This window comes from Pteropus medius, unplaced genomic scaffold (genome assembly GCF_902729225.1).
Source record: "Pteropus medius unplaced genomic scaffold, Ma_sr-lr_union100, whole genome shotgun sequence".
Taxonomy (NCBI): domain Eukaryota; kingdom Metazoa; phylum Chordata; class Mammalia; order Chiroptera; family Pteropodidae; genus Pteropus; species Pteropus medius.
In genome coordinates, this window is record NW_024354886.1 from 2,811,164 (window position 1) to 2,828,382 (window position 17,219).

The 17,219-nt window shown below is 48.1% G+C and overlaps 1 protein-coding gene across 1 annotated transcript; it reads left to right on the forward strand.

Moving 5' to 3' along the window:
• The first annotated feature begins 1,390 nt into the window (after positions 1-1,390).
• Positions 1,391-15,878, forward strand: CCDC167 (coiled-coil domain containing 167). The gene is made up of 4 exons (XM_039856210.1): positions 1,391-1,476; positions 13,748-13,842; positions 14,050-14,102; positions 15,507-15,878. The coding sequence occupies exons 1-4, from the start codon at positions 1,435-1,437 to the stop codon at positions 15,608-15,610; spliced, it is 294 nt and encodes a 97-aa protein (XP_039712144.1). The 5' UTR covers positions 1,391-1,434; the 3' UTR covers positions 15,611-15,878.
• Positions 15,879-17,219: the final 1,341 nt, after the last annotated feature.

Genomic DNA, 17,219 nt, shown 5'->3' on the forward strand with positions numbered 1-17,219 from the left:
TACTGCTCAGACGGAATTTACTACACTTTTCCTCTGTGGGCCTCAGTCAAGTAGGCGAGATGATATCTCAGGTCCCCTCCAGCTCCATCATTCAATGACTCTATCAAAAAGAGAACATAGATCTGAAAACACTTTTTTCCCCAAACACTGAGTCGGGTTATTATTCACACACAGAAACACAGGCTCCAACGAAGAGATAACTGGTCTGAAAATAAAGAGCTTCAATTCTGGTCTCATCCTTTTTGACCCAATAATTCCACTTGTGGAATTATCTTAAAGAATTGTGAATTTATCTTAAAGAATTCAGAAGGACAGAGCTATGTATGCAAAGATGTTTGCCTTAGCGTTATTTGGAGGTAATGTCCAATAAAAGAATGTCCAATAAAAAGAATGAGATGTATTTACTTGGCGGCATATACTGCCATAACAAATGATGATTTCGAAGATATGGAGAAATGTCTATATGAGTGTTTTTCAAATTGCAGTTCAATATCCATTAATGGGTCATGAAATAAACTTACTAGGTCTCCTGTTGCCAACTCTTTTTTAATGAAATAGGCTAGAATAGAAAATATCAGAGTGCATCACAGGCAATAAAGATGTTTATCAAGCAAGTTTGGTTTCAGTTGTGTGGGTAACTAGGCCATGATATGTAAAAACTTTTTTTTTTTGTTTTTATCATGGGGTCACAGTCAAGACATTTTAAAGTGTCTGGGTCTACAGTGTCCTGTACAGTAGGGTTACAACAGTATAAAATACTATGTCTCAGAGCAAGCCTGGAAGGAAATACACAGGAACAAAGGCAGGAATGGTGTCAACGGTGGTAGGATAAGAAATGCTGCTTTTCATTTATGTTTTCTGTGATGGTTGTAGGCTATGCTTACAATAAAACGGAAAAATGGGTAAGAACACAAGACGAAAGGAGGAATAACAATAGAAGGTCATTATCAGATCCCAAAAGGCCAAGGGACTCGAGATGGGGCTTCCTGAAGCAGCAGTGCTTTCGAAATGGGTCTTGAAGTTTAGACAGAATTCGAATGCGGGGTAGGGGAGTGCAGTTAGGCCTCAAGTGGGCAGAGAGGTCACTAAAAAGAAGAGCACAGAAGATGGAGTGAAAAAAAATCAGCGTTTTAAAGTGGCTTTGAATTAGAAAAGGAAAGGGGCAATTTGATCCCTGGACGGACCATTGTTTCTCTTGGGGCCATCTTGTTCTCTATCCTCTCCCCAGCCCCAGGCTGAGACTCCAAACTAGCGGTGGCCCCGCACAAACATGGCCGCACCAAGCGGGTCATGCCACTCAATAAGATGGCGACCTCCAGTAGCTCCACCTCTCGCCACCTCGCAGGCCAATGAGGGAGAAGCACGAGTGTTTACGCATGCGTGCTGCCACCAACGGGCGCGTCCAATAATGACTGGGGGATCCTGGCAAGTAACATGACTAAAAAGAAGCGGGAGAATCTGGGCGTCGCTCTACAGGTGAGGGGGAGAGTTGGGGTGGGCCACATCGTTAGTTGCCTTCTTCCGGCGGCGGAGTAGTGGGTCAGCCCGGCTGCTGGTTGGAAGAGGGGCCAAAGGAAGGAATTAAGGGCGACGCGGGTTTGGGAGAGGGACACAAGGGTGTGAGAGGGCCCGATGGGGTACCCGTAGTTAGGGGTACGATGTGGGGACCGAAGGTTGGAGAGCCCGAGAGGGGACTAGAGGTGCGGGGACCTCTAGAGGGGCTGAGACATAGAGGTGAACGGAAGCCCCCAAAAGGGCTGGACGCAGAAATAGGAGGCCCTAAAGTAGACGTAAAATGAAGAAGACCCAAAAGGGGCGGGTACTCGAAGGTGAGGGGGCCCCCAAAGTTAAGGGAGTCCATACGTTTAGTATATTACTAGTGGCTTAAATATCCAGAGATGGGAAAGCTTCCCCCTGGAGTGCTGAAACTTGTAGCTTGAAAATTACTTTAGGAACCTGTGGGAATTTGTAGAGAATTCTGGAATAGCGGTGTTCCCAAAGAGCTTAAAAATAATTTGCTGCATACGGTAGGAAAAGAAAGTTGATGCATATTGAACAGCCGCTATATGCTACGTTGTTTGCATTCTCAGTTAATCCTCACTACAAGCCTGTGAGGTTTTTACAGGTGAGGAAACTGAAGTTTTAGGTAGAGCCCAGGTTGAAGCAGTGAAGGAGCTGAGAATCAAGCACAGGTGATTTGCCTTCTAGTGCATCTTGCTTCTCCTGTGTTACTATTCCTTTAGAGCACCCTCCCAGGGGTTGCAAGAGAGATATGGGGTAATAGTCTTTTTGAATTTACTACCAGTTCAGTGGTTCTCATACTTAAGAATGCATTAAGAATCGTTTGTAGAGCTTGTTACAAATAGAGAGTTAAATGCTCCCTTATTCCGAGTAATTCAATAGAACTTGGGTGTGCACGTTTAACAAAGAATTTGTTTTTAACAAGCTACATACATTCATGCTGATGGAGGAGGTTTTAGCACTACCCCTTGAGAAATATTGGCCTACTTGGTAGGGAAAAAAAAGGTTGGTGGAAATATGAATCTCCTAAAAGAGAATACACATGGTTAAATGAGATGGCACTATGTAGTGGAAAGAGCATAGACTTTATAGTCTATATTAGGACATGATAAGCTGCTATAACAGAAACTCCAAAAGTCAGTGAAAAAACAAAGTATTTTTTTTTCTAACAGGCTAGATCAGGGGTCATCAGATGTTGTCTGTAGATAATCCGATAGGCATTGTGGGCCATGTGGTCTCTGTTGCAACTACAGTTGATCATCATTCATGGAGTCTGTATTTGTGAATTTGCCTACTTGCTAAAATGTATTTGTAACCCCAAAATCAGTACTCGCAATGCTTTTGCAGTAATTTATGGACAAACTCAAAGCGGTAAAAAATTTGAGTCACTTGAGGCCCACATATCCAGCTAAGGTTGGACAAGGCAGTCCTCTGTCCTCTTGTTTCAGTTCTTACATCGTCAACAAGTGTCCTTTTTGTGGTCTGTTTAATGCCACATTTTTTTCTTTTCTTTTCTTTTTTTTTTTTTTTTGCAATGCTGTGCTTTTTGTTGGTGATTTTCCTATTTAAAATAGCCCTCAGGTGTAGTGCTGAAGTGCTGTCTAGTTTTCCGAAGAGCAGGAAGGCTGTGTATGCCTTACAGAGGAAAAATGTGTGTTAGATGAGCTTTGTTCAGGCCTGAGTTATAGTGCTGTTGTCTGTGAGTTCAATGTGAATGAGTCAAGAATATGCATTAAATTAGTTCTTTAAACAGAAACACACACAAAACATGGTTTTGTATTGATCGATTGATAATATTGTTGTGACTAGAGGCTCACAGGAATCTACCCTGATTCACTATTTGCTCATTCATTGTTGGTGGCAATTTTATAGAACATAACTACCACAAAAAACAAGAATCAGCTGTAATCAGATAGGCTGTCTTAGCCCAAAAGCCGCCGTAGACACTATGTAAATTAATGAGTGTAGCTGTATTCCAATAGATATTTACAAAGCAGGTGGTGGACCATATTTGGCCCACAGGCCATAGTTTGCCAAACCCTGGTCTAGAGTACCAGGACAGTAGAGGTTCTACAATATTCCTTTGATCTTGTTACTCTGTTGTCACCTTGTGAATGGAACTAGCCTGCAACCCATTGATATGTCCACTGGCAGGGAAAGAGAGTGGAGGAAGCACCCCCACTGTCTTAAGAGTCCTAGGCCCAGAGTGCCCACTTTCCATTGGCAAAGATGCGAGCTAAGATGTGAGGCCTCACCTAACTCACTTGGGTGGCTGAGAAATGCATTCATCATCTAGGAGGCCAAATGCCCAACTACAGCGCAATTGCTATGGAAGAAGGGGCCAGTGTGTTTTAGTGGACAGCCCACAGTCTGCACTGCAGATTGCGGTTTACCTCACAGTGGTTTTTTGTGATTTAATGAGACAGTATGTATAAAGTGTCTAGCATGTGCCTGGCATGGTGAATAATCAACAAACAATGCTCTTTCATACTAGCAGCCTTTGTAGTTCTTTTGTATCTTTCCATCGTGGCTAAGTCAATCCCACTGTTTGGACTTTAGTTTCCTCATCTGTAACATAAAGGACTTGAACTTCACCAGGGGTTACAGACTCACTGACTATGGTCCAAATACAGATACAAATGTATTTTGTTTGGCTGATACCAATTGTAAAAGTGTTTTGAATTTGGTGAGGCACGTGCTCTCCTAATGCCTTATACTAATCACATCTGCCATTTTTTTTTTTAACTTATCAATACCAATATAGATATTTATATTTGCCCTCTTGATCTCTAAGGTTACTTTTTGCTGGAATATTCTGATTTGAGATCTGTAATTGCACCTTAGAAAGAGCTTGCATCTGGCTGTCTCCTCCCCTTTTTCCTCCGTCGCCCCCAGCGGATCTGAGTATTGGATGTGCAGTGATGCTCAGTAGCAGTAGATATTGTCCTCATTAAAAGTTGTGTGCTTAGAGCCAATGAAGTGGTGATTTAATCAAAAATGTTTGTTGATCAGACGAGTACAATAAAACCCCCACAAGTGAGTGATCTCAGCACCTGCAAACAGTCTTCGCTTGTTGTAATGAAGCAATTACTGAGCAGGCGGCACTCACCCCAGAGAGCTGACTCAGGCCAGCTGTACTGGGCAGTTACCTCCCAGGACAACCAAGGCACCTCCTAGTTTCCCCCACTCGTGGCTCTTCTTAAGTTCTTTTTATGCAACTCATTTGCTCCCTTGTGAGATCTCAGAGTTGGAAGAAACTGGCTATGAGTTTTAGCTTCCGAGAGTTAATTCTGAATAGCAAGAGAAACTTATAACTCAGTGGAGAAATCACCAGCTCTGATACTGATTTTAATGTTGTGTGGGAAGAGAGAGAGGTTGTATTTCAGTCTAACTGATAGGATGATCCTGGCTGAGGAAAAGGTTGCATTTCAATCTAAAGTGATAGGATTTTGGCTGATGTAAAACCTGTGTTTTAATCTCTGATAGTATGAGCTGTTACTTGGTCATTGTGCTTTTCTTTTGAAGCTGGACCATTCAACTTGGTGTCTTTAGATGTTTCAATAGATAATTGTCCTCAGTTAACAGATGTGCAGTGTCTTAGCTGACATCTTAAAGGGGGTACTTGGTTGGATCTGTTTCCCAGTACGAAAATCTATCAGTTTGGAAAGCTTTTGGCTACAGGTTACAGAAGACTGATCTCAGTGACCTAAGCAAATAGGAGAATCCTTTTTTCCCCATAATAAGAAATTTGGGAGTTGGTGGCTACTGGCATTGGTTCAAAAGCTCAGCTATGATAGGGCTGGTATTTCTGCATTCTCTTAGCTGTTTCATCTTAGTCAAAATATAGCTGCCACAGTTACAGTTGCCACATCCAACTTTAAGTGAGGAAGGAGGAGAAAGGAACTACAGCACTCTTTGTTCCCTTTATAAGCAAAGCATAAGACCTCCCAGGAACCTCTCAGCTGACTTCTGGAACATCTCATTGGCCAGAACTGGGTCATGACCTCTCCTAGCTGTCGTGCAGCTAGGAAAGCATCTATTGAACTTTTCTAACTTTTATAGTGGAGGCAGGCAAAGGAGGAGGGGTTTAGAATCGATGTGTCAGCCAACTAGTAGTATCTGCTATAGGGAATAAAAGTTAATGAGAAACATTTAAAATCCTTATCAGAAAAAGAGACCAGGATCAGTGATGATTAAGAAATGGTGGTAGGTTGAGAGGAGAAAATGGCCTAGACAGACAGGATGAGCACCAAGAGGAAAGCTGCCTTGACACATGTAATTATTTGTTTAATGTCAGCCACTGCTGTAAGCTCCCTGAGGGGAGGGGAGCAGAAGCACTAAGTGTGAATGAAAACCATCTCAGTTCTGGAAAAGACTGTGCACAAAGCTGAGGGGAGCCTACCAATTTTCTGAGACAAGTGATAGAGGCATCTTAGTGAACTGTCAATAAATATTTACTGAATTGGCTTGAGTGGCTAGTGGAGGTACTTGAACCCTTGCCTCTGACATCTGGGCCCAGTTGAGTGGTTCGCTGGTCAGAGGTTAGGAGGCCACAGTGGAGCAGGTGGTTGGATGCTGCCTTGTTGGGGAGCCACCCAGCCAGGGAAAAAGGCTCGCAGCATGCAGAGACTGTTCAAGGGCTGCTGACCATTAAATGAGCCTCACCTGCTGCCAGGCTCAAACGAGAGGTCGCTATTGGGCAGGTGATTTCTCTCGGCAGCCTGCGTCTGTCTCTGCTCCACTTGACGGGGGTCAGGAGACTAAAACCTCATTACCTAACACGGCTGGATGTCAGCATGTGTGGAGTGGCTGTTTGCCAGCATCTTAATTAATGAATTCATAAGGCACGGGGTGGATGCCAGTTCTTGAAAAATGCTTTGAGCCTTTCAGCGATGAAGAAGCTTTTGCTAATTTATCAAAAAATATATATGGGGGAAAGAAGAGAAAACAAACCTCAAACAGCATTCTGGCCAGGGACAGATGAAGGCTTCAGGCAAGGACTGACGAGGCTCTCCTTGCAGAGCTGCTTAGCACACCAGAAGGTCTCAGAATGTCTCGGAGCTGGCGTGGGCTTCAGCAGGGCCCCTCTTGTTTCACAACCTGGGGCGGGGAGGTGACTCTCCAGAGACATGACAAGCCCTTTGGCGCTCTCCTTTTCCTGAAAATTGTTTATTGGTTAAAAACTGGGAAGGTTTACTCTCTTCATCTGCTCAGCCTGGGAGAGGAACTTCTCACAGGGCCTGATGATTTGGGGAGCCATGGGTGGAGGTTTTTCTGCCCCCACAGAGCCCTACGAGCCTCTTCCACAGAAAAACACCCCTTAACTAATGTCAGAGTAATCAGCATTTTGGGATTTGAGGCTTGTCACCTGAAAACTTGAGGTCCATGACCCCCATGTGACTTGGCTATGTGGCCTAAGGGCCCCAGATGGAAAGCCCCAGTGCTCTTGGCAGAGACCATCTGGGCAGGCAGTCTGGCTTCTTTACCCATTATAATAAACATCCCGGGGGCCTCCTTGACGTGTGAAAATGAGTGGATTTCCAGAAATCCAGTTCCCAGGCTGCTGGGGCTGAAGATGAAACAGCTGACACCACTCTCAGGCTGTGAATTAGCAAGTGAAAAGAAAGGCTTTGATACCCACTGGGAAAGAAGGGCTTATCAGGGCCACTAGCCCACCTTTTTCCTTCTTGAAACTGGGTCTGTTTTGTGTGAATTTTGGAAGGTGCTTTGGCAGTTTAGGCAATTTGGGGGAGGGTGTCTGGGATCTTTGTGAAGCTGGGAGTTGGAGGGTAATTGTCTTCAATGTGAGGACAGATGCTCGGCTCCCGTCTCACTGTCTCCAAGCAAACAGATTTCAGTCAGGTTCTTCCCTCACAGAGAGTGTCTGTTATGTGAACAGAGACTAAGCAAAGCCCTCATACAAGATTATTTAGAGTATAGAATCTGTTGAAGGCAGATCAACAAGCTTAGATGGGCTTCGACCGGGACGTAGAGTGACTGTTCCACAGAACCCTTCTTTGTCATGAATGTTTTCATGAGGGATTTTAACGAAAGAGCTTGACGTGGTAGAAAGAACATAAGCTCTGAAGCAGAAAAACCCAGATGCAGACCTCACTTCTGCCGCTTCCCAATTACATGACTCTGGGCAGGTTGCTTAAAATCTCCTTGCTGGGGCTTTGCTCCTTTGTGAAACAGAGGCAGGCCCTTCCTTGTAGAGTTGATGTAGACCTTAGGTAGCAGACACGAAGCAGCCCACAAATGGCCTAACCCAGAGTATAAGGATTGGAGCTAAGAGTAGCACAAGGCTGATGGCTCTCTGCCTTCTCGATGTGGGCTGGTGGCTAACAGCATAGACTCGGACTGTCCTGCTTCCCCATGGACTGGCTGTGTGACCCTGGTCAGATTACTTCATCTCCATGGCCTGAGTTTCCTCATCTATAAAAGGTGGATGGATACTAATACTACTACTCACTTATGGGTTTATTGTGAGCATTCCTTGAAGGGATCCAAGTGAAGAAGCACAGAGCAGTGCCTGGCCCATGCATGCTATAGAAGTGGTGGGCTACTACTGGGATTGTGGTTAGGTTTGCATGGAGCTGGCCCCCATGCGGCCTGACCTGGCCAGTGTGCTGGGTAGTCTATGCGTGAGCTGGCGCTCATGTTCCTTGCCCCCAAAGAGGTTTCATTTGGGGCTTTGATTCCAGGAGGCTCCATGCTCCTAAAAAGATGCCTCACGGGGATTTCAGAAGAATTTTATAGTTTCTCTTAACACAGTGGTTTTATGGCATATAGGACCCCAGGGAGACTTCCCTACAGCTCTGAGAATAAGGCATTATTCCACAAGTCAGGTGGCAAAGGGGATTTTGCTTAATGGCTTGGGGTTACTGAGCTGCCAGCCGAGCGCCACAGAGCACACAGCACTCAGAGCTGCATCTGAGGAAGGGTCCCTCCAAGAAGGCCACTGGGAGAGTCCCTGTCCCTGACGACTGGAAATGAAGAAGGCCTTTATTTCCTTGGCACCTGCCAGGAGGAGTGATGGCCCCACTTGTTTAGGGTCAGGGCCCATGGTGATCTTGACTGTCAGGGTGACTTAAGATCTTGGCATTTATTCTTCTACAGGAAACATCCCCACCTCTGTGGAGAATCCTTGTCTTGGTCTTATACTTCTCCTCAACTAAGCCTGCTCCTCTGCCCACTCTTGAAGCCATCCAACAGTCTCCGATTCCCCAGTCCAAGCTTGGATAAGAAAGGCAGTGGTTCTCACCCTGACTGCGGTGGAATCATTTGTACGACTTTACTGTTACAGTACAGACTTTCTGGATCCTGTCTCTGGGCCTCCCCTGGGACCTTCAACTCCCTTCTACTTGAGGGATGCTACTTCCCACCCTCTACCTATAGACCTCTTCCCCTCCTTTCTTTTCCTCCCTTCTTCCCTCATGGCTCTGCGTCTTCCCTGCCTAGGCTCAGACCAGCAGTCCTTTGGGCAGGTTTTAGTCACTGCTGATTTCAGAGTCAAATTACAGACTTTTCTACCAGGACACCCTGTACACATATCACCTGCGTCTCAAGTCCCCAAACTGCTTGCACACAGGTTTACACACACCTACCAGGTCCTCAGCGCTGTGTGAGATGCCAGAAGGCACGGTTTGCTAATTGTAGGGAGCCCACACCACTGCCTTTACTTCCTCAGGTTCCTTTGTAGCTGTGCTGTATCTACTGACTGTCATCTCAGTGATTTAGTTTTCATTTTCCCTGTTTAAAAATGAACACTTGGTCTTCTGATATAAATGTGTGGATACTTCTTAATGTTATTGTACACCGGGGGCATCTACTCGCTGCCCCACACACTGTCTGAATGAGTGCCCCATCTCAGTCCCTACTTTGGCTGTAACCACTTTGCCTGTGACAGTCACAGCCAGCATTGCTACCCACTTACAGCTCCAGGAAAATTCCAGCACCATAGCCAGTCTTGGGCACGCCATTCTCTTCCTGCCAGTTGACCTATACAGTGTGTCGGGCAGGAGTCCTGGGATCCTCCATGGCCTCCAGAGTGTAACCTCTCCCCATTGGTTGGTTGAATCTCTTTGATGAGGCCTCTCTCTGCCTTAGTCCTGAGGCTTTACATTCCAACTCTCAGCTTAGCTGGATGCCAGGCCCCATAAAGCCAGGGTATAGGTGAACCTGGGCTCCATCTGCCATTCAGTGTCTCCCCAGTGATGGAGACTGATGCCCATGGGTGTCCAGACAACAGCTGAGTCTGTTGTGCCTTTATACACTGCTCCAGGCCTATCATCCTGGGTTCCACCAGCCCCAGCTTCTATAACTCTGTGCTGGCTCCAGAGCCCTACCCCAGCTTTATCCTCAGGCCAATCGTGGGGTTCCGAGCATGCCATGTCCTGAGCCAGGTAGATGGGCTGGCCTATAGAGGTGTTGCTTTCTGATGGTCTACCTTGTGGGCCCCCACCCCTGCTGAGCCCTGCCTCTGACTTAGAGGATGGCCATATCTGAGCCAGAGGGGCTCCCCTTCCCACTGCTACCAGCCAGTAACCAGTGGAGATTGCTCTCCATTACACACACCCTACTTATAGCTCCTTCTCTTATTTTTGCCACAAATTAACTCAATTTTCTTTTTATTCCACAAAGATCCAGTGAAAATCATTCTCTGATAATGATAGCAAATTCTGAACTCCTACTATGTGTGTTAGGTACTGTTCAAGCACCTTACGTGTATTGCCTCATATCATTGTCACGACTCTTTGAAATATGAAACATTACTATCTTTGTTTTACATATGAGTAACTGGGGCACAGGATTAAGGAATATGGCAAGTAAGTGACAAGATTATAGCCCACACTCCTTATGACCACACTTTTCAGTAGCTACAATTTCAGGTTTCTAGACACTTGGGCTTCCAACTGTTTGCCCAGCTCTGACCCTTATGCTTCTAGAATCTTCTTTGTCTTCTTATTTTGATCCTTTCCCCCATGTCTGTTCTCCTGGTCCTGGCTATCTTGTCCTCTATTGCCTTCAGCCTGGTGGCAGAGAGGAAGCTGACCAAGGACTATCGATTTGCACTGGGGAATCTGCAAAGTGCATAATCCACGTACACGTCATTGAGAGTTGACTGAAAATCCAACTAGGGGCTTCCTTTAAGGACCACTTTCTGGGTCTTCTTCCCCACTTTTGCACCTGTCTTGCCAGCTCTGCTCTGTAGCCACTACTGACCCCAGTCACAACTGAAAAATGCATCCTGACCCTCCCTCCCTGCTTCTCCACAGCCAGGAGGTCACCTGGAATCTTCGCACCCATTGTTATAGCTGCTTGAGAGCCAGCTTCTGCTTCATCAAATGCTGCAGGGTGTTCGCCAGTGGGATCATCTTCTGAGGATGGGTTTGTAGCCTTCTGAAGAGCTTCCTGACAGTCTCAGCCTCCCCTCACTCAGCCCACATCAAGCAGCTGGGTTGTAAAGAAGGGGAACTTGCTATTTAGAAGGGAAATCAGAGCTGTCAGCAGGACATAAATATTCATAGAGGGAGGTTAGAACTTGAGTCCCTAAAACCTTGATTTGTGTTCCTCTGTTTAAGCCTCATTAAAAAGTGGTAAATGAAAGTGGGGATATTCAGTGGAACTGCAGATAAATTGGGCTTGTTCAGATAAAGGCCTCTGACTGCCAGCTCCACAGGCCCTGCCCAGAGCGCCACGGCAGATTGGCTTGGCCACTTGTAGTTTGCCAACCTCAATTTAAAGATTTTTCTTAGCATGAGTTCCTGGCTTTGCTCTGGGCCAGTTAGTGCTTTTTTGGGCACATGGTAGCCTTCTAGAGGTATTTAGGGATAGAAATTCCCAAACTTTTTCTTTCCCAGAATGACATGCAAACCAGGGCCTGGCCCAAGGGTGTGGCAGGCAGAAATCTAACCTAGGACTAATACTTGCATTAGGTATTCACAAAGTACATATCTACATGCATGTGCAGTTGCTTCTTCTAACTTCTTCCAGCTTCTGTGGGCACGAGGGGAAGGTTTCAGAGACTGTTCCTACATGAGGCCTAAATCTGTCCCAGGTCCTGGGCCCAGCCATGCCCAACCCTACTCTCTGGCTACAAACACAAAGACTGCAGCGGGCCAGGCCTTGTGACCACAAAGAGGGAACAGGTGGCCCCCATGCCTTCTAGGACAGAAGCTACAAAGGCAGGCATTCTTAGAGGCCAGGCAGTTACATACATGAGTGGAATGGGCCAGTCTGGGCTAGACTTGAACCCTGGCCCTGCAAGTTTATACCATCTGCCCTAGGGGCTCCTAGAGTTTGGGAAGATGAGATTTGGACACACAAAGCTGGGATAGCTGTGTGCTTAGCCTAATGAGAGAAGTTAATTTGCCAGGGGGAAGTAGGCAGTACTCCAGCCAAGAGCAGCAGAGAAGGCTTCAGGGAGGAGGTAGACCTTTAAGAATTAAGTTTTGTTTGGGACCTAGTATGGAATTTGGTGCCTTGGTTGTAGCTTCTACTCCCTGGAATGGAAACGGCAAGTCTCGGGGTCCTAAGGGGCTGAGCTATGTGTTTTGAGGGTGCTGCTATGAAGGGTGGACCTCATAGTGGCCTGAAGCACCTGTTCCCCTTAGTTCTAGCTCCTTGGCTCCACTAACTATCGCATCAGGCTATTGCTGTTCTCTGAGTCTGGCTCCCTAGAGCTCATTTCCCAGCAGCGCCTGTTCTAAGATGGCCTTTGGCCTCCCCAGGCACAGGCCCCATCTCCCGGCTGGGGCTGCTTCCCAGGACAACCTTACCTTTGGTGCCTATTAGCAGAGAAATGACATAATTAACCAGGCAATTAACTTAAGGCTCTGCAGTTGCTTCCTCCCACAGGGCCCTGCTTCCAGAGCTGGAGTTGGCAGCAGGCTGGGCTGCAGAGAAGGGGATAGATGGTGTTATCGTCTGTGCTGGGCATTAGGATGAGGGAAAGTGGCTGACCCAGAAAAGGCTGGGATGGGTGCTAGCCAGAGAGAGGGGCAGAAGGCCCAGAGACTTCAAATGCAATTCTGACACTGGCCCCAGAACACCTGCCTGGGATTTTGGGATTCATACTTACAATCATCGATTGCTGTCTGCAGGGACCACTCCAGAAGAGATTGGAAAGAGAACTGAGACCAATAAGGAAAGGGGTGTTCCAGTCTGACTCCTCAGAGAAGTCATTCTGTTTGGCCGGGGGGTGGGGGGCACTCTTTCATTTGTGAAATAGAGGTCATATTTGCTCTCCCTCATAGGGATGTGGTGAGAATGAGTGAAGTCAGATGGAAAATCGAGCATTACAGGGACCCAACCTAAGGTACTGTTTAGTCAGCTGCTGTGAACAACACAGGGCCTCTAATCCTTTCCACCCCCCTGAAATCTAGGCTCCTGCCAGCAGGGCAGTGGTGCAAGAAGAGCAGGTCCAGGCCCAAAGAGGTGGCCAATTAGACAGACAGATGGACACAAATGAACTTTCAAGGCCAAATGCATGATACCAGGAACCAGACTTGGATGATCCAGTCCAGTATATTATAAAACATTTTCCCACAACCCATTTCGCCAAGAACACATCTCTGAAACTAAAAACAAATGGGAAAACTGATATCGTTGGCAACCAAGCTCTCAGAAACTTAGCTGTTTTGCCCCACAAGTTGCCACTACCTTGATGACAGGCAATGTTTTTGAAGAACCCAGTCAGAAAAATAGAAGTGTTTTTGAGCTGCATTTTTTTATACTCAGGACTTTTTATTCTCATGGAAAAATGTATATCCTTACAACTTATACTACTTTAAGATGAAGTGCATCAGTGGAAAAATACCTCTGCTTCTTGGCCCCTAGATGTCTAATTATCCATCTATACACCTGTGTGGCAGGCACCTGCTGCATTCAGAGCCCTGGTTGCTCCTGTTCTGGGGCCTCACTGGGGTGTGCGCTGGGAGACAGTGATTGAGGGGCTGCTCCTATCTGCCCTCAGCCCATGCTTGGGTCCAGTGGGTCAGGGAAGCTGTGAAACCCTGAGTAACACCCTCAGCCATTTCCAGTGGGGCTCAGGCTGTACCACGTGGAAGTAGAGGACAGCAAAGACAGATGTTGGGGGTTGGATGGGGGGCTGTCCAGGAAGACTCCTAGAGGCTTCCTCTTCCCCATCCCAGAATGCCAACTATTTTGAAAGTCGAAGGGCTCTGCTGTCCATCTCTATCTGCTGGTGTGCTGTATGTTTCAGATCGATGGGCTGGAGGAGAAGCTGTCACAATGTCAGAGGGACCTGGAGGCCGTGAATTCCAGGCTCTATGGGCCAGAGCTGAGCCCAGAGGCCAGGTAATGCTCCTGACCCTCCACCACCCCCAGCCCTCTGCCTGCCCCTCATATCTATCCTGGGCCCTGGCCCTGTGCTTCCATTCCCCATCCACCTGCCACCAGAGGCCTAGCCCTTGTCCCCTTTGTCCAACCTGCCCTGGTGTGCCAGCTACCCCTCAGGTGGGAAGAAAGAAAAGGGCTTAAGCCATAAAACTTCCCCACTCACAGGAGGTCTCTGGAGAAAGAGAAAAACCGCCTGATGAACAAAGCCTCCAACTATGGTAAGAGTTCCCTTTTGTTACCAGCCCCACCTTGCAATCTCAGTGTCAGCAGAGGCAGACAGCCCAGGGAGCCCACAATGTGACAGGGATCAAGGAGGAGGCAGTCCTTCAGGAGGGAATGAGCCCTTAGGAGGTTGCAGGAGCTCACTGTAGGCCCAGGAGCCTGGAAGAACATGTTTGTTCTTTCATTCCAGGGGAGATGGATTTGTTGTTGTTCTGTGGGATGAAGGGGTATGGCAGTAGCCAGGTACAGATTCTCACATCCACCCAGACTTGGGAGGTCTGTCCTCCCTGCTCTCTCCTCCCTTAGCTTCACTCCCTCCCTGGGATGGGAGTGGGGGCAGCTGAGAGCCTGGGTGAAGCAAGGTGAACCTCCCACTTGGGCAGCATGAAGGACTCTTGGGGGTGGAGCAATGCTGCCACCTTCTGGGCAGCAGAGGCACAGCCACGTAGAGCCCAGGCTGGGTGTGGAGCTAGAGGGCAGCTGCTGGGCCCACTAACACCCCACCCACACCCTGTCCCCGCCGGCCTGGAAGATGGTTTGCAGAGGTTCCTCCGACTTGTCTGTTCTGTTCTCCCTGAACTGCCAAACTTGGCCAACAGTCAGCCCCAGAACAGACCACATGGCAGGGAACCAGGGAACCTACCAGGGCCTCAGGCTCAGTCTGGCCTGCCCAGAGCTCGTCTGCAGCTCTCTCCCTGCTCCTTCTCACGGGTCAGGGTGGGGCATTAGCTCCCCCTCAAGCCTATAATTTTCACACAAAATCGCAGCACCACCACTCAGTTTAGTCTTCAGAGTACTACCCACCTGCATGTCATAAGGGGACAAATAGTGTAGCTAGAGTAGCAGGACTGGCTTCCTGTAGAGGTGAGCTCAACTACCTTGTGGGCACAAACTGCCTTCTCTTAGCATCCCTAGTTTCTGCTTAGCTGGGCATCCACCACCTAGGGCAGGACTGGAAGCACTGGTGGTATGGTCTCAACCTGTACCTACTCCAGCATCAAGCCAAAGGAGGTCTTAGCTGCCCTCGGAGTTTCTACTTGGTCAGATGAGGCACCTTGGATGGATGAGTACCCCAGAGACGGGCCAGAGGACTCACCTAGTGATGCCATGACACTACCTAGTTTCATGTGTGGTCTTTTTGGTGACCTCCTCACACATTCCATCAACTTCAGCTGCATTTAGAGAAAAATGGTTGAGCAGCATTAACTGTTGGGACTTTTAGGGGGCCAGAATATGTAGCCAAAGGTTGTGAGGATCTGGGCAGACCAAGGACAGAGTCCTTTTCATGGATAAGGAAGGAGCTGGGGAGGAATACCTCTGCCCATCTGTGGGAGAGGCAAAGGCAGATAAGAGTAACAGATGGGCCCAGACGATCTGCCCAACACCCTGTTTCCTCCCAGAGAAGGAGCTAAAGTTGCTTCGGCAGGAGAACCGGAAGAACATGCTGCTCTCTGTGGCCATCTTCATCCTTCTGACCCTCATCTATGCCTACTGGACCATGTGAGCCTGAGATTTCTCCAGAGTCAGCACAGACTTCCCCTCAGCAACCTGGTCACAGCCAAGCAGGCCCTTCATGCGTCAAGAGGACCTAGGTACAGGGGCATTTCTTCCCTACCCAGACACTGGAGAAGGGCTTCCTATTGGCCCAGCCCCTCCTGCTTCCAGGTGCTGTGTGGGGCCTGGGTCTCCAGAAGGACTTTGTGCTGCCTCCTCCCTTAGCCCAAAGGAAAGGCAATAAAGAACAGCCAGGATATTCCTGACTGCTGAGTAAATGTCATGATCTTACTGCAGTCGGGGGGCACTGAGAGTGGCATTCAGGAATCAAGGAAGAAGAGATGTTCAAGGGAAAGGTCTTGGCTTAGAATTCAGAAGGGAGAAGGGGGGCTGTAACAGTGAGCCCCCAGCTTAAGTAGGGAATAAGGAGGCAGCGGGAAGTACTTCCCAAGCCAGAACTATGCTGGAGCCATTTCCAGGAATTGGGCATTGCTGGAGAGGTAGCCATTGTGCCACATGTCTACCACCTCCACCAAACAGTCTTGCCCTCCATTCAGTGGCAAGACTAATTATGGCCGAAAAAAATGCAGCCTGTGCAGTGAAGGGTATCTTTGGGATTTGAAGTCACATGGCAGCCCCACGGAGGCAAGGAGTTAATCCATCTTTAAGAGACAGGCAAGGCTGGTTAGGCCTAGCAGAGTGAGTGGGCAGCAAGAGCCATGGTAATGACCAGAGAGACTTATGGTGACAGTGGCCAGTAAATCGGGAGGGGATTATAGGGAGAAGCGGTATTGGTGGGCCTACTGGATAAGGAAGCAGGAGCCACAAACACAGACATCACCTGCTGTCCTGAGCACATGCCCCAACCCTACTCCCAATACAGGGCCCAGGAGGGTCAGGAGTGGGAGGCTAGAGCAAGGCAGAGCCGAGCAGGGCAACCAAGGATGAAGGGCTTGGGAACTGAGATCACTCCCATTAAATAAGTTAAAACAAGGAAAGGAGTTGCCCCAGAAGCTCAGGCTATGAAACATCAAGGAAGAGCAAGGAGCCAAGCAAAGTGCAGGCAGGCTCTAGGAGGAAATAGGCACCAGAGTGATATAACTGGTGGAGAAACTGGCCTGGAACAGAGAGGGAGGCACCATCAGCACTTGCATGTCTCCCACCCCCAAGCACAGCTCCCAGTTCAGGAGCAGAAAGGAGGGGAGGCGCTAGCTGGGGGTCCACAAAACCATCTCTCTCCCTCTCTTTCCCTGGTCTAGTGGCACTAATTGGTCTGACACCTCTGTTATTTTAGTCACACAGACTGATCCTGGATTGTCAAGGTACCACCACGGAGTGAGCTGTGTGATTTATGTATGGGGGAGAGTGCCTCCCTGCCCTGCTGGGCTGTAGGTTCATTCATTCTCCAGTTCCAGCTTCTAACAGGAGCTGCATAATTTCTCAGCTTCCTTGGGCCCCGTCTCTGGCAGCAAGCAGCAGCCCTGGGAGCCCTGAGCTTAGACAAGCCTCTGGTTAAACCCTCTCTTCCTTCTTCGAGTACAGCTTTTTCCCCTTCAGCCCAAGGTGTTTTATCCAAGCCAGTCCCAGACCACAAAGTACCCAGGACAACCAGCAGCAGC

What these genes read in the sequence shown, in the direction of transcription:
- CCDC167 (XM_039856210.1), top strand. Translation starts at nt 1,435, where the DNA reads ATGACTAAAAAGAAGCGGGAGAATCTGGGCGTCGCTCTACAG. An exon ending in ATCTGGGCGTCGCTCTACAG is followed by an intron (nt 1,477 to 13,747) that starts GTGAGGGGGAGA and finishes TGTATGTTTCAG; the next exon opens with ATCGATGGGCTGGAGGAGAA. An exon ending in GAACAAAGCCTCCAACTATG is followed by an intron (nt 14,103 to 15,506) that starts GTAAGAGTTCCC and finishes GTTTCCTCCCAG; the next exon opens with AGAAGGAGCTAAAGTTGCTT.